This window comes from Mesoplodon bidens, assembly GCF_964165515.1.
Source record: "Mesoplodon bidens genome assembly, chromosome: X".
Lineage (NCBI taxonomy): Eukaryota > Metazoa > Chordata > Mammalia > Artiodactyla > Ziphiidae > Mesoplodon > Mesoplodon bidens.
In genome coordinates, this window is record NC_138163.1 from 123,617,605 (window position 1) to 123,630,496 (window position 12,892).

Genomic DNA, 12,892 nt, shown 5'->3' on the forward strand with positions numbered 1-12,892 from the left:
TCTCCTTTTTCTGATTTGTTCTGAGGCCCATATTGTACGTTATTCTAATTTTTGACTTTTACACATTTCAGACTACCAGAGTAAAGCTTGATTAGCATTTCCTAACCTTTTCTAGTATTTCACATAATATTTGCATATGTACAGTCTGCCAAGATCTGCGATTTTTTGGCTGGAAGGCATTATGGTGGGATGAGAGAGGATAAATACATTTGCCTCACGTTTAAACTATTCTTTTGCATTTGTACTCACTCTATAGCCACATTGTATAAAAATATATCACACATATGAATGATCTCTTCTACCCTGCTTGGCAGGAAATTGGCTGTAGTAAGTGGTGAAACAGGTATCTCAACACTCTCTTGTACTTCTTTATTGCATTACACTTTGGAAGCTAACTGTAGAAATGTAAATATTACACAGTCAATTGAGGCCAAAGAGGGGACAGGATGTAGCATTTACTGAGCACCTACTGTCCCTTGGTGGGTCCTTTTAATTACAGCATCCCTGTGAAGTAGATATTATATGCATCTTACAAATGAAGAAACTGAGCCTCAAAATGTTAAGTAACTTACCCAAGGTCAGGTAACTACAGTAGTAAGTGATAGAACTGGGGTTTAAACCTGGTACTAGCCAGATTCAGACCACATGTTTTTTTCTATTTGTTTCTTAAAATTAGAGAAATAAATTTTCTTGTTTAATTGGTATTATTCCTTGAACTTTTGGAACTATGAGTATTACAATATTGAGTCAGACTGGTGGTCCATGTAACCTAATCTCTAGTGAAGTCGAGAGTCCTTTTTCAAAAGTGAAAATTCTTAGCTGCATAGGTAACTTTATACTCATTTCTATTAGATAGCATTTGAATCCCTGTTTTGGCAAAGTGATACAAAAGGTTTGTTGAAATAAAGGTGCTTTTTGGGGTCGGTTTTGGTAAAGCTTCACTGGTATGTAGGATAACATTAGCTTTTATATTTTCCTGCTTTAAAAATTAAATTGTTCAAAATTTTAAATCTTTGGTAAACTCAGAAAGGAAGTAGATGTTTTTGCAAAAAGAGCATAAAATACCTTTAGATCATGTTTCACTTAATTTTTTTCTTAGATTGTTTTGTTAGTATATCACTATTGATTAGCTGGGTGAAAAGTTCAAAAAAGAAAATACGTTGTACAATTTATGGATTACATGGAGCTGAAAATAGTGAAGTAGCTGATTGGCAGATTTGGAATCTAATCTATAGAGGTTGTAGCAATGAATCAGAACTGGAAAAAGATGAATCAAAAATTTAAAGTAAGGTTTTATTCATGAGACTAAGTACAGAATAGAGGACAGAGGGCTTAGTTGCAGTGTAAGTGAAGAAAACAAGGATGTAACAGACAGAAAACAGGAAAAAAAAAAGTAGTATGACCGAGCAATGTGTTGTGGACATTCCAAAAATAATGCATATGTGAACTGCATTAATATAAGTTTATTATGTAGGACAAGGGAGGTGATATGCCCTTTACTTTACTCTGCATTGGTCATATCAAGGTTGCAATGTTAATTGCACACAATTCTCTTTACTACCCTTTCAGATGATTTGGATGTGTGCTCAGAAAAGAAAGTGGTCTCATCTTCTAAAAGGAGTGTTTGAAGGACCTCGAGTTATCTAGAAAAGAACAGACTTGGGGTAGTTTATAGTCATAGCTGTAGATTTACTTCTGTAACTTTGTAGATAGAGTACAGGCAAGTTAGTCATCATGTATTAGTAATCCTCCTAAAGGGAATTTACATTTGAGGAAAGTTACTATATGAAGAAGAGCATTATTGAGCAGCCAGTGCTTTTTCTGAGATAGTATAGTAAGCTGCCTGGTGAGATACTTCTTTCTTGTCCTGATAGTGTTCAAATATAGGTGAGAATGGGATAGAAAGAACTTAAGCATATGATATGAGTATATTTGTATATTTGGAACAGAAAACTTTCAAGATCCCTTACCAATTCTAAACTTTTTTTGATTCTAAGATCAAAAGGTCTTTATGCAGTATTATTTTATCCTCATGAAGCTACCTTACCTTAATAATAGTAATTTGCATTGGCACAGCTTCTTACAGTTTATAATGTATTTTCTTATGAGTTATCTCAGTTTTGAGCTTAACAACAACCCTTTGAGTAGACAGGGCAAGTATCCCCATTTTGAACAGATCAAGTAATAGGGTAGGAGAAAGTCTGAATTGCCCCAAATCATAAAGCTTTTAAGTGGCAGACCTAGGACTCTACCCCTGGTCTACCAATTCTGATTTTAGTGCTGTTTCTACCACACCAAAAAGTACGTTATAAGCTGTGATTCTTACTTTGCATTGAAAATTACAAGGAGCAGATGATTCTCAAATTATATTCCCATGGAAAATGTAAATGTAGCTCAAGTTAAACCAAGGGTTCTAAAAGCCAAATAATGGGGAGCCATTGAGTAGATCTGTGTCGATCGGAAAAGAACACTGTGTATAATTAATGAGAAAATCTACTTTGGGCTACTAGATTAATGATGATACCATTTACTAAGAGCAACTGCAGGAGAAGTAGCAGATTGGTGGGCCACAGAGGGAGTGATTGAATTTTGGCTATAATTAAAATAGCTAACTTTGATCGTTTACTATGTGACAGGTCTTATGTCATTATCTCATTTAGTCTTCACAACTCTCTGAAGATAAGACTTTTCAATCTCCACTTTCCATATGAAGAAAGTAGAGCTTAGATAGTTTAAATAACTTGTTCAAGGCTTCATAATTAGTGTAAGAGCAGAAATTTGAATCTAGGTGTCTGACTCCAAAACCAATGTTCTTAAGATCTAGTTTAAGGTTTGCCTGGAATGTTTGGATAAAAATGATCAGTGTTCAGTTGAATAAATGGTTGTGGCTTTTAAGAGGATGTATCCTGGAGTTATTTGAGTCCTTACTAAAGAAGTGGGCAATACATAGCCTCTGAAAGTGTCTTTGGAAAATAAAGATTTTATACCTGCCTCCCCCTTTTCTGCATTTTGGCACCATTTCTGTGCTTTGTAATATTGTGTGGGCATTCCCTAACCTAGGAACATACTCTGAGTGTTTGAAAATGAAAGTTGCCCTTTTTAAGGGTCAGTAGACCTGTGAGATCCTGTAAGATGGATCTTTAGGGTAGGGGCATGTTTCATTAACCTTTCGTCTCCAGCTTGGTGCCTAGAACATAGCATGAATGAAATGAAATGGATGGATGAATGGTTGGGTGAATAAATAGAGATAGGGAGAGTAGAGAGAGGAGTTCAAATTCAGAGCAGCTGTCTCATGTGCAATGTGGGGTAATGGGTGGGCTACCTTTTATTTCCCAGTTGATAATTCTCCAAAGATGGTTAGCTTAGATCCTTGTACATTTGTTGAATTAACAAGTGGTCAGGGGCATTTACTCCTTTTCCCAGTGAGGGAACTAGAGAAGACATTACGTATAGCTGACTTTTGGTTTTGTTTTGTTTTTAATTACACAAATAATACATATTCATCATAGACATTGTAGACACATTAGAAAATCCAAATAAGCAAAACAAACAATTTAAATTGTCTAAAATTCTACCACTCAGAGATAGCCACTGTTAACATTTTGGTGTATATCCTTCCAGAGTTTTTCCCATACAAATATATACATTAAAACATGTATATATTTATTTAAAATGGGATCATTACAATTCATATTGTTTTGTAAACTGCTTTTTTCACTTATTACATGTGACTGTCTTTCCATGTCAATAAATTTACATCTTTATCATCATTTTTAGTGACTGCATAGTATTCCATTATATGGATGTACCATGATATATTTAACTAGTTCTCTATTGTTAGGAATTTAGGTTTACAATTTGGAGTTCTTTTTGGAAAAAGTTATGGTGAGCATTCTTATATGTACATCTTTGCACACTTGTCCTTGTTTTTTTTTAAAGTTGAAATGATGGGACATTTCAAAGTTTTATGTGTCTCTTTTTGTTTTTTAAATACAGACTTAGATTGCCTTCTTGAAGGGTTGTGCTGATTTACACTTTCTCCAGCAGTATATCCAGAGTGCTCTTTTCCCCATATCCATATTAGCACTGGGTGTTATTTTTTCTGTAAATTGTTAGCAATTTGAAAGGCAAAGCTATCTTTTGGTAAAATGCATTTCTTTGATTAGCATTAAGGCTGAACTCTTTTTTTCCCTTATTGCTCACTTCTGTTGAGGTTCATTGTTTTTTCTTACAGGTTTGTAAAATGAAGTCCTTTATATATTGAGGATACCAACCCTTTGTCATATGTTGCTTTTATTTTTTTGTAATCAATTTGTCTTTATCTTTTTAATGTCTGGCAGAAGACGTTTTAAACTTTTATGGATTCAAATGTCATTTTTTTTCCTTTATGATTTCTGCCTCCTTAGCTCATAAGTAGTACTCACCTGTATTTTCTTCTAATACTTGTATAATTTTACTTTTTGACATTTAAATGTTTAATCCATCTGGAATCTCTTTGATGCAGAGACCTAGCTTAATTTTCCCCCAAATAATTAATCATTTGCCCTGATTTTCAATGGACTTGGAATTTAGAATGTGTTTTGACACAGAATGTATTGTAAACAATGTTTGGTGAGGTTTAAATAAGACCACTGTAGTGCATTTAACTATTAAACTCAAGGGCTTACCTGGAAAGGTAACCATCATTTATTATATCATTTCCATGGAAAAATATTTTTATAGTTCTAAATGATCAATTTACACATTAACTTTTGAAGCACAACCTGTTGCAAATTGGCAACTGCATACTTAAATGGTGGTGTACTTCATTAGAACCCTTTAGGGGTGAAAATATTCCTATATGGTTTTGTTTTATCTGTCTTCATTTGACTTAAACTGATGTGAGATCTGTTTTGGTAACTTTCTACTTGCTATACTTTTCACAGAATGGACAGCAAATTATGGATGAACCTATGGGAGAGGAGGAGATTAATCCACAAACTGTAAGTAAAATATTGTATCATAAGGGATATAGATAAATCAGATACCATAAAATTTAAGTATTCTTATTTTTAAACTGAACAAAGTAATGATTTTACAGTGTTAGAAACTTGTTGATGCTTTCACATTAATTTTACCAAAATATATTCTTGAATATGCCAGTGACATTTTTAAAAACTGTTTGATGAGACTGATTTTAAGAGAAGGACAAGACAAACTACTTTACATTGTTGAAGGTTTTTCATTAAAAAAAAACTTTAAAAAAAAGCAAACTAACCATAGATTTATTAGTGAAATAAATATGAAGGTCATTATTTTTTGGAGATATTTAACGTTGAAAATGATTGTTCAGGGCTTCCCTGGTGGCGCAGTGGTTGAGAGTCCGCCTGCCGATGCAGGGGACACGGGTTCGTGCCCCGGTCCGGGAAGATCCCACATGCCGTGGAGCGGCTGGGCCCGTGAGCCATGGCCGCTGAGCCTGCGCGTCCGGAGCCTGTGCTCCGCAATGCGAGAGGCCACAACAGTGAGAGGCCCGCTGTACCAAAAAAAAAAAAAATGATTGTTCACCATTTCCTCATCTTGTGTTTTTGGTTCAGTCCTGAATCCCCAGCACTTAGACCAGTGCCTGGCACGTAATAGGCACTCATTAAATATTAAATAAATGAATTAATAAATTGTTTCCTCTTACAAGAAAACCATTGTTAGCAGCTCAGTTATTATCATCATTTTGTTCTGTGTATTAGACAATTATTATTGATATTTACAAAATATATATACTCTGCCACTTGCTTTTTTCACTTAATATGTCTTGAACATCTTTTTATGACAATACATGTAGATCTGCCTCATTTTAAATGGTTGCATAGTATTCTGTTTTGTGCATGTCCTGTACTTAATATAATTTTCCCCCATTTATTTTTGTGAACTTGTGTTTCAGTAGGACATAGTCTTAGAAAAGGATGTGCTGGAACAAAGGATATGAACATTTAAATCTCAATAAGTATTGCCAGATTGCCCTCCAAACCAAAAAGTTGTAAAAACTTCACTATATGTGAGTGTTTGTTTGACCATACCCTATTCAACACTAGATATTATCAGAAATTATTTTTAATTTGAGCCACACTAAATAAATCATACTTTCTCTTTTCAGTTTGCATCTCATTTGATTATTAGTGAAGTGTCCATGCATTATTGGCCTTTGTATTTTTGTATTTGCCCAATTTTCTTTTGGGTTACTTACTGTCTCATTATGGTCCGTATGATCTCTGTATATATTCTGGATGTTAACTCCATGTCTATAATATATCTTGCAAATATTTTCCCCCTACGTTTTTTAACAGTGATTATGTTGTCTTTCGTTGTATGTGTACAGAAGTTTTCATTTTTAAATGGTCAGCTCTGGCTTCTGGGTTTCATGTTTTAGTTAGAAAATCCTTCCCTGAATCAAGTTTATAAAAATATCCTCTCACATTTTCATCTACCACTTTTATGGTTTTGTTTTTTGCATTTAGATTTGTGGTCTACTTGGAATTTTAGTACCTGTTATGATGCAGAAATATAACTTTTCTTTCCAAATGGATAGCCTGTTGTCCTAATCTCTACTTATTGAATAAATAAAACCCATTCATTCCCACTCATTTGAGATCCCTCTTTTACCAGATGTAAAATAGCCATATACTCCTAGTATTAGTTTCCTAGAACTGCCCTAACGAAGTACCACAACTGGGTGGCTTAAATAACAGAAATTTATTCTCTCAGTTTGTAAGACTAGAAGTTTGAAATCAAGGTGTCGACAGATCCATGTTCTCTCTGAAAGTTCTGGGGGAGGATCCTTCCTTGCCTGTTCCAGCTTCTGTTGTCTGCTGGCAGTCCTTGGCATTCCTTGGCTTGTAGACACATCACTCCAATCTCTACCTCCATTGTCACATGGCATTCTCCCTGTGGGTCTGTGTCCAAATTTCCCTCTTCTTATAAGGACACCAGTCATTGGATTAGGGCCCACCTTATTCCAGTATGGCTTCATCTTAACCTTATCACACCTGCAAAGACCCTATTTTCAAATAAGCTCACATTCACGGGTACCAGGGATTAGAACTTGAACATACCTTTTTGGAGGACACAATTCAACCCACAACATCCCTGAATGTTTTGACTTTACATACCTTTTCAATTACTGTACTTTTATTATATGTTTTTTATATGTGGCAAGGCAAGCCTTCCTATCTTTTTTACCTTTCAAAATTGTAGTCTTATACATCTACTAGATGAACTTTAGAATCAGTTTATCAAACACTCCTGAAAATTTTATTGAGACTTTTATGCAAATAGCATTAAACTTATAAATTAACATGAGGAAAATTATTTTAATAAATATTGGGTCTTCACTTCCAAGAACATTCATTTATTCTGATATTCTTTTATATCCTTTATCAAAATTTTATGATTTCTTAATATGGTTTTGTACATTTCTTATTAAGATAATTCATAGACATTTTATAGTTTTTGTTCTGTTGTAAGTGGGAATTCTTTTCTGCTGTGTCTTCCATCTAGTTATTGCTAATATGTAAAAAAAATTAGTTGTTTCTATGTGCTTTTTTTTTTTTTTTTTGCGGTACGCGGGCCTCTCACTGTTGTGGCCTCTCCCGCTGCGGAGCACAGGCTCCAGATGCGCAGGCTCAGCGGCCATGGCTCACAGGCCCAGCCGCTCCGCAGCATGTGGGATCTTCCCCGACTGGGGCACGAACCCGTGTCCCCTGCATCGGCAGGCGGACTCCCAACAACTGCGCCACCAGGGAAGCCCTATGCTTCCTTTAAATAAAGTCCAAACTCTGCAATGTGACAAACCCTGCATAATAAAACCTTTGCACACTTCTACCCTCTACTGAAAGTCCAATCACACGTATGTTTCAGGTTCTCTTTTACTCCTGAGCCTTCATAGGTGATAGTCCCTCTCCCAGAATTCTCTTCCATTACCACTCCCCTCCAGTGAAGTCCTGATCATCCTTTAGGTCCAAGTTTTGCTATCACTTCAAATGAGGTGTCTTCCTGACACAGCTACCACTTTCATTTCCACCTTGAATTGAGTATTTTTCCTTTGTGCTGCCCTAGCAACCTGTGTGTACGCTACATGACAACACCACACTAGATTCCATTGCTTATTTACTTGTCTGTATTTCCTACTAAACTGTGAGCTACATGAGGCGGTGACCATGTCTGACTTACTCCTTGTTTTACATCCATGTATCTGGCTCCCAGTACCCAGTAGGTATTCCATCAGTGCTTGTTAATTAAAGGAACATGTGAATTAAGTCTTGGCTAGCATGGGGCCTAGTGCCCGAAGCTGCCTTCAGATTTGGTCTACATTTCTGCATCTCCCAAACCATTTGGGTCATTTTACTTCATTGGTCTATAGTATATATTTATTAGCATTTAAGCAAATGTAAAAACAATCAGTAAGTATTAATATTGATTTTTTTGCCATCAGCCACCTTTTTTCTTTATGCAACAATTCCTTTGGAAGGAAAACCTCTAAATTTTTTATTCTCTGAAGTCTAAAATCAATTAATTTTCCATTGTGGTGTTCTACATACATGGCTCATACTTTCCCTCTGAGTACTCACAGCATTAGCAACATTTACATCTGGAAGTGAACTGCATTCTAGAGGTAGGTTGAAAAGGTGCAGGACTAAGATGCTACCAGCAATGTGGGTAAAGTTGTTGAGATCATTCCACATTATAGGAATTGAGTATAAGATAAAAACCTAATATTTAATATTTCTTTAATGGTATTAAATCCAAAAGATTGTCAAATATGTATTAGCCTTATACTTTTAAATTGTATTTGCCTCTCATGTACAGTTAAAAGTTTTTGTCAATTACTGATCATTTAAATAGTGAAAGTTGAGATGTCACAGTAGTTATTTTATGCATAACAAATTACCCCAAGCTTAGTAGCTTAAAACAACATACATTTATTATCTCACAGGTTCTGTGGGCCAGGAATCTGGGCACGGCTTTCTTTGGTTCAGAGTCTCTCACAGACTACAGTCAAGGAGTTTGCCAGGGCTAGAGTCTCACCTGAACCTTGACTGGAGAAGGATCTGCTTCCAAGCTCACATGTTTGTTGGCCCAGATTCCTGGCCCATAGGAATTGTGAGATGCTAACTCACATGTATGGAGGTCGTCGACTGGTAGGCTTTCTTGTAGGTTGATTGACCCCTTTTCTATGGGCTAGAATGCAGAGTGTGATGATTAGCCATTTTTGGCCTCAACAAGACTATAGGGCAGATAGAGAATAACAAGAGAAGAAACCTGGATCCTTAGTGACCTAAGGATCTAGCAACACCTCTTCACTCTAACCTAGCCTCGTGCCTATGGACTGCTCCCAGAGAGAAAAATAGGCATTTACCTTGCTCGAGACTTTGCATTTTGGGGTCTTTTTGTTAGAGCAGCTTAGTCTGTACTCTGACTACATCTAATCATTCATTAACAAAGTAGTTAATGAATGTCTATTTGGTGCCAAGAACTCTGCTAACTTGTTAGAGACACAGAAACACATAAGGGAAACTTGCAGTTTTAAAATGGCAGAATAAAGCTGTTTTTGTCCTCTTCTCCTCTGGGAAATTTTCACCCAAAACAACAAGGACAATAAGAAACGGAAACACGGTCTTTGAAGTTTGAAGACTTCTGTTATTTGAACCACAATATATAAATATGAAAAGCAGATAAAAGAGTCATAACAAGATGAAGTTATAGGACCTAAGTGCTGGTGAGGAGTATATCATCAAGCAAGCCTTATTCAGGGCCCCAAAGCCCCAGAAGAGCTCAAGAATGAGGTCACTAAGTATTGTGGAAAGTGGAGGTATGGCACAGCCTGAAAATAGAGATTGGTTGAATGTCGATATAAAAAGCCTTTACTCTAACCCCTCTCCTACCCCTGGAAGAGACAGAAAGTATTTTATAGAGAAAAATGAACCAGAGAGGCTCCATACATGGGGAACCCCAGGCGTAGTAGGAAGTGGGGTGAGACACTGAGCTGGAAACAGGGAGATCAAGTGAAAGCCTACTCCTCAGTGGTGTTATGATCCCCTTCCCCTCCCCATTTCACCAACCAGGACCATATTCTCCAGACAGGAGAGTGGAGTCGTCTTTCCTGAAGAAACTGAATGATCCCTGATAAAAGACCTTCAGATACTGACATTTGGGAGATCTTCAATGTAAAGGCTGGCTTCTTGGCCATTTAACCTACAAGAAAGCCTACCAGTTGACAAGCTCCAGAACATCTGGTCCACTTCGTAGTGCCTCACTTTTAAAAATGAGTTAAAAACCAAATATCACCAGACACTTGAGAAAGGATTCCAACATGAAAGAATAAGATCTTGGGGGAAACGGACAATGCAGGAAAAAGGCAAAAGAAAAAATAAATTAATATCCTTTGAGTGCTAAGAGGTGAAATTGATTTCCTAAAACAAGTAGAATGCTATTTTTTAAATCTACTTTTATTTATTTATTTATTTTTGGCTGCATTGGGTCTTCATTGATGCACGCGGGCTTTCTCTAGTTGCGGCAAGCAGGGGCTACTTGTTGCAGTGCACAGGCTTCTCATTGCGGTGGCTTCTCGTTGCAGAGCAGAGGCCTTAGGCTGCAGGCTTCAGTAGTTGTGGCACGCGGGCTCAGTAGTTGTGGCTCATGGGTTCTAGAGCGCAGGCTCAGTAGTTGTGGCGCATGGGCTTAGTTGCTCCGCGGCATATGGGATCTTCCCGGAACAGGGCCCGAACCCGTATCCCCTGAATTGGAGGCGGATTCTTAACCTCTGTGCCACTGGGGAAGCCCAGAATGCTATTTTTTTAAAAACAGAAAAAGAAGAAACTCTTAGAAATTAAAAATGTGATAGTAATATTTTATATTTTAGTAGAACATTTAGAAGCTAAAATTGAGGAAACTTCCCCCCAAATAGAACAAGACAAATAGAAAGTAGGAGAGAAAAAGAAAGAGAAGCAATTTAACATTTACGTAATACGAATTCCAGAAAGAGACAGTGGGGAAATGGAGGGGAAGAAATTAGGAAAGAAATAGCATAAGATACATGTTTCCACCGCCACATCTTAATATCTCTGAAATCAAAATGTTTGTTATAATCGAAGGTGTGACACATTTTAATTGGCAGCACTTTCTCTTTCTTAATGGTACAGTGCTAATCGTGCTCTTAGATTAGGTAGAATACTAAAATACCAAAAAAAATTTTTCCCCCCAACATGAGGACCCCAAGTCTCCGGATTAAAACAGCCTACTGAAAGCCTGTTAATAATAACCAAAAAAATAAAATAAAAAGAAGAAGAACCACCCTACTCAAGAAGGATTGTTATTATGAAATATCAAAACACCAGGGATAAAGAGAAGATCCTAAAAGTTTTGCTGTGGGCTGGATGTGTTCCCTCAAAATTTGTATGTTGAAGCCCAACCCCCAACGTGATGAAGTTTAAAAGTAGGGCCTTTGGGAGGTGGTTAGGTCAGAAGGGCAGAGCCCTCATAAATGGAATTAGTGCCCTTATAAAATGGACCCCAGAGAGCTCCCTCACCCCTTCTGCCCTGTGAAGACACAGCAAGAAGATGGCTACCTATGAACAAGGAAACAGATCCTCGCCAGACACCGAATCTGCTGGCAACTTGGACTTGCACTTCCCAGGCTATAGAATTGTGAGAAGTAAATTTCTGTTTGTTGTAAGCAACTCAGTCTATGGTATTCTGTTATAGCAGCCCAAACAGACTAAGACAAGCTTTTAGAAATTTTTTTATACCATATATAAAGGCCTGGGGGACTTCCCTGGTGGCACAGTGGTTAAGAATCCGCCTGCCAATGCAGGACACACAGGTTCGATCCCTGGTCTGGGAAGATACCACATGTCACGGAGCAACTAAGCCCGTGCGCCCCAACTACCGAGCCTGCGCTCTAGAGCCCGCACGCTGCAACTACTGAGCCCTTGTGCAACAACTACTGAAGCCTGCGTGCCTAGAGCCCATGCTCCGCAACAAGAGAAGCCACCACAATGAGAAGCCCGCGCACCGCAACAAAGAGTAGCCCCCGCTCACTGCAACTAGGGAGTCCAAGCACAGCAACGAAAACCCAACGCAGCCAAAAATTAAAAATAAAGAAATGTGTAAGATAAAGGCCTGGGTATAAGAATAATATACGACATTTCAACATTGAAAGTTAAAAGTCAAGGAGCAGTGCCTTTGAAATGCTTGGTGAAAATGATTTTCAACGAAGGTATTTTCAGACATGTACCTATTCTTTGGAAGAAGAATACCTTCTTCTGCCAACAGTAGAAGGTTATTAACTAAAGGAAAGACATGAGATTCAGGCAACAAAAGACCCAACATGTACAAGCACGATGAAGAAAGTTCCTTCCCATTATGATGAATAAAGGATGCTTCAGAAGACTAGTTCATTTAGTAGGCTTAGAGAGTACTCAGTCCAGATTGAAGCAGACATGATTCCAGGAGGGCTGTCTTCAGGGGAAAAAAAGAAGTTATGAATTGTCCAGTAGGTTTGAGTATTGAAAATCCACTTGAGAGGCAAAGTGAGAACAATTTGAGATAGGTGCAAAGAAAAGAAAGCAAGTTTTAAAACAAAGCAACTATAAATTTAACAAAAATAGAAACATACACAAGAAATGTAACTAGAGTATATTCCTTCAAGCAGTGAACAGTGGTTACATAGTCATAATATTTGTAAAGACTCAATATTGATTTAACCAAAATGTGTGATATGAGTGTCAAGTCAGCTATAATAGGATGTCTAAAGGTAATATCTGAAATTGTTGAGTCAGGAGAAAATAGTATAAGGTTATTAGCTATCATATAAATACCAGAGGGAACAATGAATAGAGCTGAAAGGGTATCGAGAACACTG

General features: G+C 37.2%; 1 protein-coding gene across 3 annotated transcripts in view; it reads left to right on the forward strand.

Annotated features, from left to right (window-relative positions):
* RPS6KA3 (ribosomal protein S6 kinase A3) overlaps positions 1-12,892 on the forward strand; it is a 111,370-nt gene that overhangs the window by 24,795 nt on the left and 73,683 nt on the right. For all 3 annotated transcript variants that reach the window (XM_081222471.1, XM_081222473.1, XM_081222472.1), the window contains one exon: positions 4,926-4,982. In XM_081222471.1, coding sequence (XP_081078597.1) covers positions 4,926-4,982 — 57 coding nt within the window. The remainder of the gene's footprint in view (positions 1-4,925; positions 4,983-12,892) is intronic.